We start from the raw sequence: 20,757 nt of genomic DNA, 5'->3' as shown, positions 1-20,757 counted from the left end.
CAGATGTATTCCAAATAGTGCCAGTTGTAAATGATAAGTAAAATGATCTTTATTATTTTATTAATAAGGATTTATAGAATACAAAAATATATGTATGTTCATAGTAGCTGTGTATGTGGAATTAATTACAATACAAAAAATATTAAATTTCTGAAATAGGTTTCATGTTTCTAAAATACAAATAATATTTTCTGAAATTACGTTTTGAACGTATTAGTCAGTATACCAATGATTTGAGTTTAGGATTATTTCAAACAAACTCAAATAATGAAGTGATTGAAGTAACATGTCTCAGAATTTTTCTAAGAAACCAATAACGTTTGCTAAAACTTGAACCGAATGTTTGCTTTTTGTTTACACAAACACTTTATTTTCAAAATGCAGATGTTAAAAGTTAAAAAAAAATGTTAAATCACAAAAAGACAGTTTAGTTTCTGATTGTTCTCAAATGTCTATTAACGCTACAGATTTTCTTATACAGGAGCGTAGTTTCGGGCTGCTCATTATTATGATAAACCAAAAAAAAATGTTTACAAGAATATATTCTTGCTTTTGTTGCTAGAAAAATTCAAAGTGCATATAAAGAATCTATTTAAGAAATAGTTGTATTTAAATTACATTTAAAATAAAGAAAGATGGCAATGTTGTTGATGCCGGAATTTTCAAATAGTAATAGTAGTAACAATAGGTGGGTCTATTAATTGTAGCAAATAGTTTGTGTTGTTTAATTATGAATACTAAGCATTATTACTGTTTGTATTATAATTTTTCCTACATTTGTATTTAATATGAACAAACAATGACATTATTTAGATATTTAGCCACCTGTGAAAAAAAAATAACAATTAGTGAAATAAACTCTTGTGTTAAAATTTTTTTCGCAGGTGGCAAAATACCCAAAAAATAAAGCAGCAAACTGAAATTATGACAGAAATAGATAATTTCACACAGTGATTAATTTATATACCTACCTCTAAAAAATCACAAATCATCTACAAAACTTTCACTAAGAGGGCACAAGTCAATCCTATAGCTTGTATCGGCTACTAGTGACTAATAATAACTACCCAAACAGTTTATCAAACAAGACCAAACCCTATTCGCATTATGCTGTTAACAAAATTGATATGGTCCCCTCCCTAGATCATCTATACTGCCGCAATATCTATTTCAATCCGAAATCAAAGCCAAATACTACACCCAGATTTATCAGAAATGCAAAATTCCAATAAAAAAACGATTTGTCCGTGTCCCAAGGAAAATATTACTAATTTTCTTTTCATTTATACCTCGATTTATACGCCTGTACCTTATTATTATTTTTAAGTTTATAATGGAATGAATTTCAGGTATAGTGTACCGATAATGAAATATAATGAATGGAGTTGAAATGGATCGATATTTATTAGGTACATTATGAAGGTTCTACATTTTTTTGTTTGACTTATGAAATGGAAGTTTGATTTTTCCGTACCAGCTTAGGGAAAAGTTATGTTGTAGTTACATGCAAAGACACACATCTGAACAAAACAAATAGTTCTTATACTGATAATATGATCAAGTTTTCTGAAAAAATAGGTATTTTTAAATTAAAATAATACATATATTTTCCATGCATAGTTAAACAATAATGGGGTATTATTTGTTGTAAATAATAATAAAAAGCATCACTTTCATTTAAAGGTATCTATATAAAGAAATGTTTCCCTCTCAAATTTATGACCTATTAATTATTAGCACGTTAAAATTATATAAACAAGGATGAAATATTTATACACCTAAGGAATCCTTCAGATGTAAATTTGTTTTCCAAACCGCCCTGATATTATGTAAACTAGTCACAAAAATTAGAGAATAAAAAAATATTAAATTTTTATGTGAAAAATGACGTACAGCAATAAAAAAGCAAATTGAAGCTTGAAGTTTCTAATTTCATGATCTGAAAGTAAAAAATTGTTATCGTTGGTCATCTTTAAGAAATCACAAGAAATCCAGCGGAGAAAGTTTCAGCTTCAATATTTTTTTCCCATATTACCCATCAGCTCTTTTAGTTTGATTCATCTTCTTTAATTTGAGATGCTATGTACGATGGTTTGTCACTGAGTTATTTATTTATTTATTTATTAAAGAAACAAACAGGTCGTAACCTAATTACATGTTTCTTATTTCACTAAATGTTATGCCATATACTTACATAATTGATTTTATAACAGAATTACTTAATAAATGAGACCAAGAAGTTCCACAACTCACAGAATCCTACAAAAACCGTAACTTGTAAATACAAATCCTAAATTGTTTCTCAATAACATCAAAAATTCCTTTTGAATTTGCTGTCGACACTTGTTAAAGATAATACACATACGATTTAGCAAACTATTGCTTTTTGTTATCGTCGTTGATATTTAATTATTCAAGAACTAATGATTGTAAAGAAAATCTAAGTAGGGTTTTGAAAACTTCAAAGTACCTACATATTATCTATAAAACGTTTGCACCGTTTTTTGATAAATATATTTTTTTCGATGCAAGAAATTTGATTTAAAAAAAATGTAAAAAATTCCGTATATAAGGATTTTCGTCAAACTTGAGATAACTTTACAAATAATGAATAGACTAAGGATATTTTAGTTTTTTTTTTTACCTCAAAGTATCCCAAATAAACCCTCAAGAGTTCAAACCGCTGCGATTTTTTTTTTCACTGTGATTCGAAATCGTCACTTACTAAATAAAAATCAATTAATGGATAAATTTTGCATCTCTACGTTAACAAAAGCAAGTATTTGTACAAAATTACATAACATTATTCGTGAAGCAAAAATAGGGTTTATTATGGTATAGACTTACCAAATAAAGCATCTAAATCCAAATGCTTTGTGGAAACAATGGTAAGTTTAAAAAAATATTTATAAGGCTTATCTAGAAAATGTGCCATACTTCAAGGGTAGCTTCCTGGGATAAATATAAATCGATTTAAATCAACTTACCGAATTCTGCTTCCCAAAAGTTGCGTTCTTTATTCAAATTCAATTTTCCTTTTCAAATAATTCTGGTAACTTTTTTTACATATTTCTTTTATTTTTATTTCAAAGTTCGGCAAGATAGCCGAAGATAAATATAAACTTATTTCCTATCTACAGCGTAGCTTGATTAAGGATATTTGAAATAGGTAGTCTTCTATTTCTTTGCCGTGGTTAAATAAAGGTGTTAATCTAATTAAAGTTCATTTTACTAAATTTCTGTTTTTATGAAACTTTTTACGATTTACAAGAATTTACCTCTATTCAAAAGCCTATTGAGATATAGGCGTCTAAATTTCGCGGAATTACATTCTAAGGACGATATCTCATTAGAACGCTGACATTTGAAGAAGGTAAGAAGAAGGTTATCGTAAAATAAATTTAATATAACTATAAATTTATCATAAATATCAAATTTAATTAGACTAAAATGCAAAAAAGGTGTATCTGTTCTTATTTGATTTATTTTTCCGGAACGATGCATTTTAGCCAAATGCAACAAATATCATTTTTACAATAAATAAGGTGACGTTTTATAAAACATCTCAATTTTACCCACATGTTTACCAATAAAAAAAATATGATAAAAACCAAAATTATGTCAGAAATTCTTAACGACGATCGTCTTAAAAAATAACAGTCATTTTAAAAAATAAAAGAAATAAAAAAGTTTTGTCTCGTAACTTGTTAACTAAGCAAAATTTTACTAAAATAACTTGATTTGAATCGGTTCATTTTTATCTAAGTTATTCCTGAAGTATGGCCTAATTCGCTTTGGAAAAATCTATATAAAGAATAAATCATCAGAGTCAAAGGAAAAAGGTGTGGTTTAGAAAATGTAAAGTGTATAAATGCAAGTGGAATGAAATGAAAAAGTTGAGAGAATAAGATAGTTAGAAGCTTAATTAAGAATAAAATGAAAGGTTTTACCACAGGAAGAAATAATGATGTGTTTTTATCGAATTGCGTGGACTGAACAACATAGAACAAAATAATATTACTGTTTATAAACGTAAATTCAATTGCAAATATCAACTTTGTGGAACCATTAGGTAATATGAAGTGGGATAATCTATACCTGATTAGAGTTCTTAATGAAGCTTTTAAGTATTTTATTGAGCAATTCCTAATGCATTTTGAAAACTGTTTTCCTATCAAAAGATCATCATCATGATGATGATGTAGTAACGTACAGCAGAAACCTAAAAGATCTGCATATTCTAAAAAATGCATACCCATTGCTACCTATATCACCTATATATAAAATTGCTGAGAAAAAACATTTTTAGTTTGATAAATATTAAAAGAAAAGAATTCTACAGTAAAAAAATTGAAACATCTATTCAACCTAACAAAGCATCCTGGAATATTTTAAATGAGAAAATTTTTTCATAGTTCGTCGGTTGGTCGACGACGTAAACTATGCAAAAATGTTACCATCTTGCACAACGAAGAAAAAGTTGATGATCCTGGCATGGTGGCTTCGTTGATTAATATTCATTTCAAAAATGCGCCCCTAAAAATAAAATTACAATTTCCAGCAATAAATCAAATCTGTACGGAACGAAATGTCAAATTTAATTATAAACAATGTTTTTAAAGACATTCTCTCCTGATGAGCTCTATCATCTGCTAATTCGCAAACTAAAAACTAAAAATTGTGCAGGATCCGATGAGGTATACCCTCTCTTGTTTATTATAAAAAAATAATTTAAAGCTAATGCTTGAAACCATAACTTATTTAGTAAATCTTTCATTTTCAGGAGAATTTTTTCCCTGTTATCTTAAAACTGGAAAAGTTTTTATTAATTTTTAAGAAATCTGTTAAATAATTACAGACCTATAACAATTTCTAGCGGATTTTCAAAAGTTTTTGAATAGGTAGATATATTAAATATATTATTGAATTTCATTAATAAATTTAACATTTTAATAGAAAATCAGCACGGCTTTCGCTGCAATAATTCTACTACTACAGCGATTCACAGTTTGATTAATCAGCTGATTCAATTTATTGATGATAGCGAGTGTCCTGTTGAGATTCTCTGTGATCTCAGCAGGGCCTTTGATTGTGTCAATCATGACAAATTAATACGTATTATATATAACAATGGGATAAGAGGTAAGTCTCTGAATTGGGTGACATCATTTATGAAACATCGAAGTCAGTATGTGAGTATTAATCATCATATATACACACGATACATACGTCCAAGTCAAATACTATTGATATAAATATGGGAGTGCCTCAGGGCTCCGTTTTGGGCCCTATACTTTTTCTTTTATATATTAATAATATTACTAGCCTCAGTGATGAAGCTCACTTTACTCTTTACGCCGTTGAGACGTCTCTGTTAGTATTTGATAAATCATGCATTAACATAAAGCAAAAATGTGAACTCCTTATTTCGAAATTAATTAAGTGGTTTAAAAATATATCATTATATTTTAACTCTGACAAAACACAGTTCATTAGATTCCACTGAATTTCTTGTACAAAATAATTTTAGTTGTAAGTTTTTAGGCATTTACTTGGACTCATGTTTAAGCTGGAAAGCACATTGTAAATTCTTGTCATCTAAACTGGCTTCTCTTTGTTACCTTTTTCACTCTATTAATCGTGTAATCGACCGTGATCATTTATTTAAATTATATTATGCACAAGTTGAAAGTCGACCAAGGTATGACATTGTTTTCTGGGCTGATTCTACTTTCTCACATGACGTTTTTGTAGCCCAGAAAAGAATATTGCGTTGCATTGCTGATGTCCCTAGCACACATTCTTGTGTAAATATTTTTAGAAAGTTTAAACTTCTTACCTTGTATGGCCTGTATATTTATGAGATCTGCATGTTCGTTTTTAATAATAAATTACAATTTTTTTTACCAATTCTGATATCCATAATAAAAGTACTAAGACTAGGGATGACTTGCATCTTCCATACTCCAGAGTAAATATTACCTATAATGCTCCAAGTCGTATTGGAGCCAAAATTTTTAATCAGCCTCCAAGTCACATAAAAGCTGTTTATAATGAAAACAAATTTAAATAGTAAACTTTATTTGACTGAACAGTGTCTTTACAGTACCGCAGATTTCTTTAAATAAATGTTTGCTGTAATATTTTATATGTATACATTGTTTTAATTTATCCATGTGTGTGTACGTATTTATATTTATTATTGGTTTAATATGTGTGTGAGCATATTTTTGTACATACATATGCGCTGTTTGATGTTTGACTTGACTTTTCTTATACATTGTTATATGTCCTATAAGAATAAACTGTTTTTGAATTTTGAATTTTGAATTTTGAATTTTGAATTTTGAATGTAAGATCACCAAAAAGGTCAAATGACTGAAAACTTAAAGCTTAAGTGATAAGCTGCAAATTAAAACAGGAGAAGATTGAAAAGATGGATATTACTTAAGTTTACAATTATGATAATGATTATAATAATAATGAAATAATTTCACATGAATACTATGTTTACCAACCTTTCAAAAAAAATGATCATTATTTGGAAAGCAAAGTATACTATTTTTAGGTTCGCTTCTGACGTCAAGAAAATGAACAGAGAAGTAAGTACTAAAAGAAGTGAATTTATATACTCTTACACTCACATTTTAGGAAACCAAGCAAGATTTCGGTAAAGATATGCAAGTATCGATCCTTGCTTTAAGCTTTTTGTAATGCAAATGAATCTACCTATATAGGTTAAACAGGTCATACCTTTATTTAGATTTACTTTCTTTTCACAGTCGACAAAAAAATGTGTTAACATTTGGTTTATTCATATAATATGTTAAGATTTAGTAGATAAACAGCGTATATGAAATCATTTAAATTACTATAGTATCACATACATGGGCAAGTCATGCACAAAATCAGAATAATGAACCAGACTGAACTGATATTGTCAGAACTGTAAAACATTTTCTGTAAATTTTTTGTTTTATAAATTAATTACATGATAATAAATATTTATTCACATTTGCAGTTGGTTCTCATCGAAGTACCAATTCCAGTGCAAATAAATAATAAAAACTTGACTTTTCATGACCCTCTTTAAAGTGTGCATGTTTTATAAAGGCAAATTACTTCCTGCATATCGTGAACTTTCACCTTAAGATGCCAATGTCCGTTCTAAATTCGATCACAAATCCAATTAATAATTCAGTGACAAATTAGTAGTTACGATTTAAGAAGTAATGTATACTTTCAATCATTATTACCTCTTATAACTATAACTATAACTATAACTATAACTATAACTATAACTATAACTATAACTATAATCGTTTCTTTGCACGGAACGTAAGGGGAATATAATTACCGACGAATTAATATCACAGATCTGCTAATATAATTTATTACAAAGGGAGCTATAAAAATAAATCAGAAATAAAAAATGGAATAAAAATTAAGGTATTACAAAATTATGAAAATTTACTATTTTCTTAAGGCGCCATTCGGTTCCAAAGGAATCGCGGTTCAGTTTCTGTCGAAACAGAGGTGTCGAAAGAGTACGTGGCTCCTACTGTAATCAATAGTTTTTGCAACAATTAAGAATCACTGTTACAAAACTTGTACTAAGCACATTCAATTAAGAAATACTTGTACTAACCGCGTTGACAGTGGTGTGTGAGGAATTACCTACTAGCATGGTATGGCGTGTCGCGTCTTTTTCAAATTGCAGTCAGAATTAAAAGTTACAAATAAATACTTCAGTGCTGGGTTCATGTTGCTGTACCGGACAGGTGTCCTTATTACTACACTGATAAAAATTGTATATTGTAATATTTTTATATATTTGTAACGTTTTTTTTTAACAAAAAGAATTTAAATGATACATTGTGTAGAATGACACGATTGATTGTGTACTTCTTGCGATGTATTCCTACATTTTAAGTTGTACTTGTACTATTTAATATCTCCTAATCCTTTATGTCGTTTTTACTATATTTGATGTAATTACACGAATAAAAGTATGAATTTACATGGCCTGATTTGGCTCAACCAAACAGATTAAACATATGGATCACCAGGTGTGGTGTTACCGCACGTGTGCTAATTGATCACTAGACATGTTTAGATTCATTTGTCGCTTATTAATATAGCACAGTGTTTTACCTACCAAAATATAATATTAAAAATAAATACTAAGGTAAGTAAGTAATAAGACTGTGTAAATTACATAAAAGTCTCGGTATATCTTCATTTACAGTTATTGAAGAGTATGAGAAACATCAATAATAACCATATTGAATTTTGCCTGACCTTTATATACATACAGATTGTAACTTACTATTTAAGATCTATTTTACTTATTGTTTTACTTACACTATATTTTGTTTTCAGTTTAATGTTTTCAAGAAGTGGCCATTGCTCTCGAAATGGTTCAAAAATGCACCTGGACGCGAGAACTAGGGCAAAATTTTCATCTAGAAAAGTCCTCACATAAAAAAACTTTTAAAAAATAAACACTTTAGTTGTGATTCAATAAATTTAAATATGGTCAAAATAATCCATATTAATTTACAAGTATATAAAAATAGAAAATAATATGAAGCGAATTTTTTTTTTTAACAAACCTTTAATAAATTTGTAATTTATTCAAGCAATAACGAAACAAAAGTTCTTGTTTTTATAAGCTAAAACATGAATATAGAAGAATCAGGTTTTCATTCTAGATATCCGTAAATATCGAACGAAATATTGAATATATAACCTAATATAACTTAAACTCCAAATAATCCTCTAGTTCCAATAGACATGAAATAGGTACTTTTTCTACCGATAATTTGATACGAGAAAACTCTTCAGTTAGTCAGTGGTATGTTGTCCATTTGACAAAATGGACATTTGCCTGACATCTAGACAATTTAAAATTTTTGCGGAGTCGCAGTTACAGAAAACTATTGCCGCTACAGTTTTCGCATCACACAGTCGATGGTCTACGACTAATAAAAAAATCTCCAAATATTTTTAGATTTTAAGCTTCATAAAATAACTGAAAATTTATTTTGCACTATATACCACTACTAAAGTTGTTCGAAATGAATAATTAACAAATTTGCTAAAAGAATGTGTCATATTGTACCACGTCAAAGGTAAATCAGTATAAATTTTATCCAATATGAAATCTGGAATTTTATTTATAACAATTACAAAAATAATTAATCACTCACATTTCAAGTTTACAACACTATTCTCTGTTATTATAACTGTTAATAACTGTTTTATTTCTTTAACAACTACAAATTTATCATTACATCTGGATTCTTAAATCGATATTGATTATTTGACTGAAATAGCAGTAGGTAATTAAACGATTTCTTTGTTGTATGTACATAGTCAGTGTATAGAATCGAACATTCTGCCAGAGCAGTACCCAGAAATTAATCTACAGTCACAAAAATGGACAACAAAGTGATTGAAATAGTAATTTCATATTTATTATTATCCGTAATGTTACGAGACGATATCTCGGTTATTATTGAAAGCTATAGTTTTCGAGTTCTCTTTTTCGAGAGAAATTTTATGATGAAACAGATTTTTTAAATTTTTTTAGTCTTGAAATTATAAAAAAAAATAAATAAAATGAGGGTGTACTACATTTTTCGAAAATATATGCCTATATGTTTGTTATACACATTCCAAATGAAAAAAAGTTAGGTGAAACAGTTTAATACAGTATTAATCAGAGTCTAGTGGCATTCGGGAATATTTTTTTTCGCTTGCTGAGTGGTAACTATTTCATATAGAATAATGAAAGAATATGAACTAATGACAAAAACTTTAATGGTTGAAAACATAACGTTTTAAATTGAAGGAATTTTAGAGCTAACGTTAAAAAGACGTAGTATAACTTACAGGAAAGGTTAAGTGTATACGAGTAATTTACGTAAACGTTACAATTAAACCTTATAAAACACGGAAAATTTAACACAAAATTATTATAGTTAGAGATGTCAAAAGAAGACGTGTTAGTTAACTGTACATGCGTGCGATTTTAAGTGACCCCAAGCTGTGAAGTTCCTATATACAAGCTTCAAATGACAGTTATTGTAGTACTGAAAAACCGTAAAATAACATCAAAATTGTAAAAAATTTCAATAGTTATTCAACCGTAGGTTAAGGTATAGATAAACATTATTTTAACGTTCGTGTTCTCATTGGGTTAGAGCTAATTTTTGGGTATTACCATCATTTACATTGTTATACGCGTGTATGCAGTGTGTTGTAAATTTACTTTACTATTATTTTTTTTCATAATGATTTTTTATATTACTGCTATAATTATTATTTATTTTGTCGTGTGTAAACACTTTTTGTATACTAACACTAATAAATATCTATCTATCTATCTAGCTATCCGTCTATCCGTCTGTCCGTCTGTCCGTCTGTCCGTCTGTCCGTCTGTCCGTCTGTCCGTCGGCCTGTCGGCCCGTCGGCCCGTCGGCCCGTCGGCCCGTCCGCCCGTCCGCCCGTCCGCCCGTCCGCCCGTCCGTCCGTCCGTCCGTCCGTCCGTCCCTCCGTCCCTCCGTCCGTCCCTCCCTCCGTCCATCCATCCATCCATCCATCCATCCATCCATCCATCCATCCATCCATCCATCCATCCATCCATCCATCCATCCATCCATCCATCCATCCATCCATCCATCCATCCATCCATCCATCCATCCATCCATCCATCCATCCATCCATCCATCCATCCATCCATCCATCCATCCATCCATCCATCCATCCATCCATCCATCCATCCATCCATCCATCCATCCATCCATCCATCCATCCATCCATCCATCCATCCATCCATCCATCCATCCATCCATCCATCCATCCATCCATCCATCCATCCATCCATCCATCCATCCATCCATCCATCCATCCATCCATCCATCCATCCATCCATCCATCCATCCATCCATCCATCCATCCATCCATCCATCCATCCATCCATCCATCCATCCATCCATCCATCCATCCATCCATCCATCCATCCATCCATCCATCCATCCATCCATCCATCCATCCATCCATCCATCCATCCATCCATCCATCCATCCATCCATCCATCCATCCATCCATCCATCCATCCATCCATCCATCCATCCATCCATCTATCTAGCTACCTATTTATCTATAAATATCTATCTATTTGTTAATTCCAGGACCTCTTACTGTAATTTTATAAACAAAATTCAAAAATCTAACTTCCTAGTGGAAAAACTTCTATTCAGCACACAGCTGACTAAAAATTTAGTCGAATGAATTTTTAAATACATAATGAGGTTTAGTTTCTGCACTAGGTTAAATAATGTATTCTGTAATACTATTTTTCATTATCTAAGAAATCAGCAATATCTACATAACAACCATTCTGGAAAATTGTTAAGCACAAATAGCAAATATCATTTTGCTCTTTTAAAAAAATTAAAATGTGACTTAAAGTGCCTTATTATTATCATTGATGTAGAAACAATTCATTTTAAAATCCGTCTATTTAAAAACTCATTAAAAATTCAATTACGCTGTATAAATATATTATACAAAGGAAACTTCTCCGATGTGACAAGGGAATAAAAATATTTTCACTAAGGCTTACAAAACCTGTAACAGTACTGTAGAAGTCGCGGTACTACAGGCTTAGGCAACCAATATTAACGATTCGTTTATAATGAACAATGGCAAAACATTACATCTATGCTCGAGATAATTCGATCCCTGGTTGGTTGAACAGAATCTCGTAAAAAATTACACCAATTACAGTCGATGAAACAGAATGTTTTGTTTAAAGTAATCTTGATCTTATTGTTTTAAAATTATTAAATTTTACCGAAATTTAATGGCCAACGTGATGGAAATAAAATTACTGTTCCAAACAAAATTAATGGTCACATGGTTTTGTAACCATTTATGAATGCACTTGCACTCAGGGTTTTTCATATATTTGATGGCCTGTGCTTTCATTATACAATACGAAATACATAGTAGAAAAGTATATAAACAATATACAGCCGGCTATTATTTTATTAAATGACGGCTAGTGTGTAACCTACACATTCTATCAATCGGAATGGAATTTCCATTCATATAATGCAATTTTTAAGAAAAAAATGCAAGGGAGAGAATTTCTAGAATACATACACATCATCGCACGGTTTCAATATTATTATTCCAAGAATCACATGAAAGGATGATTGATGTTGTGGGCACAGTTCATCCCTGACCTCGATACAGAGAAAAAAACTTATCCATTGTTAGGGTCTGATAGCTGTTAGGTTGATATTCGGTCTAGTATAAAAACAAAAGCAATGCTTTTTAATGCAAATTAGACTATTTTCAATACTTTAAAATACTTATAGCTTGTCAGGTAATTATAAAATACTTTCGTTATTAAATCTTCCAAAGAAATATATACAGGGTGTATTAAACTTTTGACAGTTGATAGAGGAATTTAATTTGGACCAAAAAATTCAATTGAACAAATTTTTTTCTTTTTAACTTTTTTCTTGATATTTAGAAAACAGTAAGTACTAACGAACCCAAATTGGGTATATCTTGTGGCGACATAGTGGCCTTAAAAAATGACCTACAAATGATTCACTAGAACCACCAGTGGCGTGGTAGACGAGTAATCATTACCCTTTTTTGAATAGAATTTCTACGAAGTTTTTTTAATTTCATGACATTTTCGACGTCACTAATCAATTTTAAACGAAAACTTGTTTTTGCAATGTTATTAGTGCATACAACTGAACTGAAAAATATTTATTATCCTACATTTACCTATAAAGACAAATTTGTTAAAGTGTTATTTATTTGACATCATGTATTTAAAACTTAAAATGTTAATTTTTTTTTTCCATTTTAATCATGATTATGAAGTGTTCAAGCTCAAAAATCGTGACGCTTTCATTTTTTTTTAAAGTTTGACTGTTTGAAACAAAGAAACGGTTTTCTGGATCGAGATGAAACTTCACAGGGTTCTTCTGGGTATATCAAACTGTAAAAGTCATGTTTAACATTAGTCATATCGTGAATATTTCTAATTTAGCCGCTAATTTTCTAAAAAACCATAAATTATCATTTTTTCCCTGTTTTTTAAAATTCGTGTAAAAGATGAAAAATAATTTTTTCCGAAAAGTTGCAGCAGCATGTTATAGGAGGTTTATTTGAGTTTTCCAAACTGCCCTTCAATTCTCTGTACGTCCATTTGTCGCCAAGATATCGATGAGTGAAGACAAAGGGACCCTTTTCCATTAAAAGTCCGATATTTCGATGAAAAATGGTCGTATCGAAATTAAAAAAAAAGGAAATTAAAGCTGAAAAATTTCGAAAATTCTTTTGACCCTTTAATAGTCAGTGTAGCTTTTTCAGTTTTTATTTCGCATTATTTGCAATTCAGAAAATTGGGTACTTCTCTTTGTTCCTCACTATGCACAGTTATTTACCTGCCATGCATAATAATAACTGTGTTTAAACTAAGTCTAAGTATAGAAATTTAGTTGTTAACCATAAGGGCAAACAAATCATATAAATCAATATAGTAAACAGCAAAAGTTCTATGTTACATTTCTCTGTGAAAGCAAACACAATACAATAATTGCTTCGTATCAACGGTTTGCTATACATTCAAGTAAATTTTCAGTTTCCAATTTTCACGGATGAGTATTTTGATTTTTTTTTATAAAATAATGGAAGTTTGTTATTAGAAAAACCTTTTGTATATGGTACTTGAGACCATATATTAACGCAAATTTATGGTTAACAGTAAAAAATATACGCATTGAAACAGAAGAAATTTACAGCAGTCTATAAAGTAAATTAGAAATGTAATTTTACGTCACGTTTTTAACGGTAACGCAAAGTTAGCAGAAATGATAAAATTCCAAATGATAACACTTCTCTCTACTTCCATGAAATATTTATTGCTTCCGATTCAGTTCGTAGAATTAAAATAAGTTATTCAAGAGCATTATAAGTTTTTCTTTACCGTCATATGTTATACCTAAAGAAATTCTTTCACCTTATAAAAACGTAAAGCTGCTTATTGGGGAGTGATTTCAGATCTTGCAGCATTCTTCATACAGTGTCAAATGTGTTTTGCTTGTTCTGACTGTCACGCCTTTGGATTTTTGAAAGACGTTTTGGTAGGTCAAAGATTTAAAAATGATCTCTAATCTAAAATATTCATCTATTTACAAGTATTAGTTGAACTCTCCAAATTCCCCCTTACAAGCATACTTAAAAATCTTCAATATCCAAATATATACATTGTCTACTTAATGTGTACAAAAAATAGGTAGGAGAAAGGGGAGAAAGAAAATTTCTTATCCCTTTCCTCCATCTGAGATCGAAAATAGAAATTGTTTCGACTAAAACTTTGAAATACAATTTTGCATCAACTAGAAATAACTTATGAGCAAAGGCATATAATATGATAGACTTTTTGAATATTAATATAATTAGACTAAAGAACATAGGTAAGATTCTCAAAATAGACGTCACTGTAATGATTTTGGGCTAGAGAAAGTATAACTTCACTGAGCAAACTATCGATTGAACGCAATGTCTGTAAAGATATTGATGAATTAGTGAAGACTATAATATAAGAATTTATATTACTGCGGTAGGCTAGCATGAAAAAATATATATCGTGACTATAAATTTAATATTAACAGTATTCAAGAATAGATATTCAATCCATGGGGGCTATGAGTATCAGCTTAATTTTAAAAGGTAATTGGAATATTGATACGATTATTACGGTACTAACAAGACTCTTGAAAATTAATTATTTAATTATGGCATTTATATATAACAATAAACCTATAGGTATAAATTTTTTAAAGATAAACAGCTAATTATTAAAACGAATTAAGTATTGTATAAAATAATTAATTAGTAGTATTTAAATACCTCCACAATTTTTATATTAAGTGTTACCAATTCATATGACATGGCCTTTGGTCAAGCAGGAATCTCCGATTTTCATAAGGTATGGAATAGTTATTTTCATGTTGTATAGAATAGACTATAAATCAGATAGGTGTCAAGTTTACTTAATTTTCTTTTCGATTATTCTCAATATTTATGACAGTTCTGAAAAGTATAACTTAATTTTAATTTTAACTTTAACTTTAATGACTAAGTAAAGTGATAAAGCACCTAAAAATAAACAATTTTCTATGTGGTAGAAATATGTCTGTTTAACCCATGAATGAGTGGAATGTGAAGTGTATGAAAAAAGAATTAACAAAACTTTCGTTCCATATTTCAGGTACATGGAGCCACCATCCAGCTATACCAAAATAAGACAAAGTAAATTTTCAAAATTCAAATTTACTTCGCTTAGTTACTAGAGAGCATCGAGGTTGACAAAAAATTGAAAGATTGTGGACTAATTGAGAAAAACTCTCAATTATTCCAAACTTCCGAAATACACTAGGCACATAATTAAGGGATATTAAAAAAATCCCAAAATTTTGGGTGATTTTCAAAGAGCTGTAACTTGGAGGGAAATGGTCGTAGAGAGTATCAAAAACAAAGGAAATTGAAGCTTCAAGTGTCTAGTTTTAAAATCTGCAGTTTAAAATTTTTTAGTTTCAGCAGTTCTTGAGTAATCATAAGAAAATCACCGGAAAAAAAAATTGTAAATTTTTGCTTATTTTAAAAAGCCAAATGGACTTAAAAAAATTTTTTTGGTAATATCACCATGAAACTCTTTTAGATAATTTAATACTCTTTCATTTAAGCGATTCCGGAGCCTTGTACGATTATTTGTCGCAGAGTTATCGTCGATCATAGCATAAAAATCATTTTTGATTTTGGCAATCAATTACTCGGGAAATAATGGTCGTACAGAAAATTCAAACAGGGATCTCGAAACTGCAAAGTATTCTCTATAAGTCGTAATTATGGGTTTTTGATAAAAAAAATTTCAAAGTGAAAATGTTGGTTAGAAAAATGGTAAAAAAATGCATAATTAGGGATATTTGAATAACTTGGCATAACTGCAAATAATAAATAAACTAAGGATATCGACTGTAACCTTTTCAACCTGAAAGTGTCCTAAAGAAACCCTGATAATTTCAAAGCGCTGCGATTTTTTTCCTAGTGCCCGGAATGTTTAAAATTGTTGTTGCTGAAAATCAATTCTTCATCAAAAAACGTCCACGATTCTAAATAAATGAAAAAAAAATAATTCTTTCAAAAATAATTTTTTTCGATTTTTTTTAACATATCCATAAGCTTCACAAACAAACAAAAATTTGGTTGATTCGACGTTGCAGGTTACAATTTACTTTATTTACTATTTACTAATCGTACAACCGCTCAAACTGAAGAGAATTTAATTATCTAAAAGAGTTTTATGGTGAAATCAACAAAAAAAAAATTTTTGAGGTCCATAGGCTTTTAAAAAAAAGCAAAAATTTACAAACTTTTTCTTTCGTTGATTTTCTTATGATTACCTACTCAAAAACTGCTGACGCTAAAAAATTTAAACTACAGATCTGAAAACTAGACATCTGGAGCTTCAATTTACTTTATTTTTATTATGTCTACGACCATTTCCCTCCAAGTTACAGCTCTTACCCAAAATTTTGGGATTTTTTTAATATCCCTTAACTTCTGTGCCTAGTGTAGTTTTCAAGTATACATAAATGATATTTCACATGCTAGAACTTGTGTATAAACAGGATGTTTACAAACTTGGAGCGGACTTTTTTAATAAATATAGTTTTCAGTAATCGAAATAATCGAAACTGCAAAACGATGTTTAAAGAGTAATAATTAAAATAGTTAAAATTTATTGAGAATCGCTGGAATCGTCCCCGATTTACATACTACATTAAAAGAGGTGAATATTTGCAGCCGTAAATAGCGCGTCATCCTCAATTTTAGGAGCAAACTTTTGCAAAACACTAACTTGACAGTGACGAATTGGATATGGATATGTAGTAATTTCAAAAAATATGGGGTATGTGTTAATAAATATTTTCTGTAATATCTTCATAACTGAACATAATTTCGTCATTTGACAGGTATGTACGTATATATACATTTTTTTTGTAGAATAAAATTCCCTATCTCTTATAGTTGCGTGTAAAAATTTAAACGTACAAAAAGTTACAGAAGAATACTCACAAAGGGTTGTAGTAAAATGAACGCCCTGTATGATTTAACCTAATAGGAACATAATCTCTGCATACTTTAAGAAGAGAAACTAAGCAACAGCAAATTTTGCTCAAATCGGTTAACTGGGTTCTGAGTTAAGGAGGAAACAAAAAATAAAAAAAAGAAATTTTAAAAACCTGTAAACTTTTTTGCGACATTTTTCGTTTAAGCAAGTTTGGTTAAATCGACACCTTTTGGGTTCTAGATTATACCCTTGAAGTATGTAAAATTCGTTAGGTGGCACCTTGTATTTTTTATTGTGGTAATTATTATTCATTTTTTTAGATTCCTATTTTTTATTATGTTTTCATTTTTTGAAAGGGCAGTGTGCCTGTGGTGTGTATACCAATAAGTGCGAATAAGTATACCAAAATAGTCCAACAATACAGTAACAATGAATCAAAGGATATTGATAACGAATGGAAACGTTGCATAAAACTATCAGCTGCACATATTTATGTATATGTATACTGGATTATTCAAATACCATTCTACTTTCATTTTTTACTTTTGTATTTTTATAAAAAAGATAGTCTGGGGAAAAGTTCTAGAAAATTGTTTTCACTCCAAAGCTGTAATTAGAAAAACAGCTGAATGTTGTATTTTGTTTGTTTGTTTCTTTGACAAACGAAAATTTTATATTCTTTAACAGAGCACCCTGTACACTTGAATTCATTTGGATAGAATACTTGTTTAACATTATAATTATATGGTTTCACTGGTATTTTTTTGATAATAAAGGAGATATGGCCAAAATAATCTAAAGGATTTATTGTTGGCATCCTCTTTTGACTATACCTCCATTATCATTAGAAGTAGAAGCTTCCTGCAACTTTGACCCATACAATTTTTTTCTAAATACGACAGTAACAAATATAAGGGGATAGAATTGTGCAAGGCAGAGCTATCGGTGGAGTTAGCGTTTCCAAAAATGTTTTCATCGTATCAGTGTGATAGGTCATTAAGTATTTACAAAATATAGATATTCTGTTTGCAAGTCTGCATATCGATTTAGTTACTCTTCATTAGAGATGTCAAATATGATTACTTTTGAGTAATCATGAGTACCGATTACTTTCGGTTTAAGTAATCGGTACTTTGTATTCGTTACTTTGATTACTATGAGTAGTGGCTTCAAAATATTCTAAATAGAATAGTAATCAGTAATTACCTAATTGATATGCAGTACTGTAAGTTATAGACGAGTAAATATCAAGCCGCATCATATTATGAATATAATCTAACCTCAATTTCTCTTAAAAAAGAAATGCAGTGTTAATATCTGAAATATTAAGGTTTGTTTGATAAAAAAATATATTATAATGCAACGATAAAATTACGAATATAAACATATATTTTGGAAATAAACAAACAGTTTTAAAATAAACAAAAATAGAAAGTACATATTAATTTTTAGATTATGTATTATATACACAGTCTTATGCATATTTTAGTCTTTTATAGGAAATATTTTTTCTAATATAAGTAGAGGTATAAAAATATGGTACACAAAACAAATTGAATTGCAACGTAACAATACAAGTACTCGTTTCTTGTCGATATAATATGAATAAGTGTCAATTGAGCATTGCATAAGTAAGTATCCAAATCCGTATTCCATTAGATAAAGTACTCTGTATTGTCTATATCCAAGAAGTAATCAAATAAGCAAAAGTAACGAATACTTTTTCAAACGAATAATCGTTACTTCGGATGTAACGAATGTAACGAATTGATACTTTTTCGACATCTCTACCTTCATATATCATCTTCAATATAGGAAACACCCTGTATATCAATTTAGAAGAATGTCAACCGTATCCTAAATCGGCTCAATCCTAACCAAAAATGCTTTATTTGCAATTTTATTTAGTTTACTATAAACATGACATATTGATTTGTGAAGTTCAGAAACTTGTAATCGAATGTTTATAAATAAATTATTTCGAATTGTGATAAGTTGTTTCTAATTATAAAATCGTCAGATTCGGAGTGTTATAATATTTGTGAATGACATTTTATTGAGAGTCTCTAAATAGTATAAAGAATTATAAAGTTCCTATTACAAAATAAATAAATTTTTAATATCAATCAAATTTGTATCGAAAATACGTTGCCGATTAAGTTAAATTCAGTTAAAATTATTACGTTAGTCGTTAATAGAACAAAACATTTGCAAAGAAACAACTTTCAAAAACCCATGAATTGAAATTGTAAGAATGCCCGCCAAAAAAAGCATATAAAGGGTGGGGGTACTGTTCCATTTCTATAAGCAAAATCATTGTCGAATAGAGCATTTAAAAGTTATTTAAAAAACTATATCTTTTTCCAATTTTATAAAACAAAATAAAGGCATCATGCATTGCAAAAACTTGTAAAATTTCACAACTCACTTCACTAGCGCTTCCGGGGGAAGAGTAACCGCCACCACAGGAGTGGACTGCTTAGACACGGCACTAATATCAACAACTTTCCCGGTCTTAAAGACACACGGGCAACAGCTGAAGGCCGGACACGTCGCCGACTTCACTTCCTGAAGTCCCCAGGGGTTGGTTACGTTATTATTACACATACTTCATAGGCATGACAACGCTCGTGCACCGTTCACTTATTATTGAAACTTAGTGCGTTGAAAACGAAGCCGCAAGTACTCAAGTGGGTACCATTGATTAGATGACCGGCGCGCTGACCCCACTACACCGCCGTGACGCCCGGAATTCTATCGATGACTGGCGTCGAGCAGTGGATAGCCGCGTGCGTCGCAATCCACAAGTTATCGGTGGGACACATTGGCGTAGCTTTCAAATGGTAGATGGTTGCGAAGTAAGTAAGTTTTTCCATATTATAGTTTCAAAATATTCAACAATCGTCTTCAGTAAAAAAATTTATTTAAGATTTATCGTTTTCAGACATAATAGGCCCATTCAGTGATATATAATTTTAAACTTTTTCGATAATTTTCTGATTGTATGTAACCACCTAAATATGTCTTAAAAAAAATAGGTCAATAGGATTAATAGTGATATATTTAATTCTGAATTTGTAAGACCCTTAAAAAGGGAGAACAGGTAATGACGTCACGATACCGGCCACTCGGCGATCGAGTCAGAGAGATGTGTAGATGTTTGCTATACTTTTACCTATATTATATACCTAAATAGAGAGTGTATAAGAGATATACGTACATCAGTCTTGTTGAAATTTTTCATTCATTTTCCACACAACATATTTATTATAAACATAGAATGACTTGGAATACTTAAATACATTTTCGGATTTTTCTCAATGACGTAAATGGTTCGCTTTTTTACATTTTCTTTTGCGTTCCATTTTTGTACAAATGTACAAATGTACCCAACGTACTAGACTCGGTACTTGTGGATGTATGCGACGACTGCAAGTAGTACTTTAACTAGTATTTGAATCAACTCAGAACCACCCTCGTTTTTCTTTGGTTGTCCGTCTAGGGGGTTGTAAAGCATTATTATGTAAATAAATTGCTTATAGGTCCCTCTCGCCACGTATTTTGAAATTTTTGTGGACGGGAAC

At 30.1% G+C, this 20,757-nt stretch overlaps 1 protein-coding gene across 2 annotated transcripts in view; it reads right to left on the bottom strand.

Annotated features, from left to right (window-relative positions):
- Nucleotides 1–19,890, bottom strand: part of LOC108914872 (TOG array regulator of axonemal microtubules protein 2-like) — a 28,625-nt gene extending 8,735 nt beyond the window's left edge. For both annotated transcript variants that reach the window (XM_018720788.1, XM_018720787.1), the window contains exon 1: nt 19,602–19,890. In XM_018720788.1, the coding sequence (XP_018576304.1) occupies nt 19,602–19,780 (179 nt within the window). In that variant the 5' untranslated portion in view covers nt 19,781–19,890. The remainder of the gene's footprint in view (nt 1–19,601) is intronic.
- Between the last annotated feature and the right edge of the window lie 867 nt (nt 19,891–20,757).

This window comes from Anoplophora glabripennis, unplaced genomic scaffold (genome assembly GCF_000390285.2).
Source record: "Anoplophora glabripennis isolate ALB-LARVAE unplaced genomic scaffold, Agla_2.0 scaffold1015, whole genome shotgun sequence".
Lineage (NCBI taxonomy): Eukaryota > Metazoa > Arthropoda > Insecta > Coleoptera > Cerambycidae > Anoplophora > Anoplophora glabripennis.
Note: the sequence above shows the minus strand (reverse complement) of the source record. Positions and strands in the feature narration are given on the sequence as shown.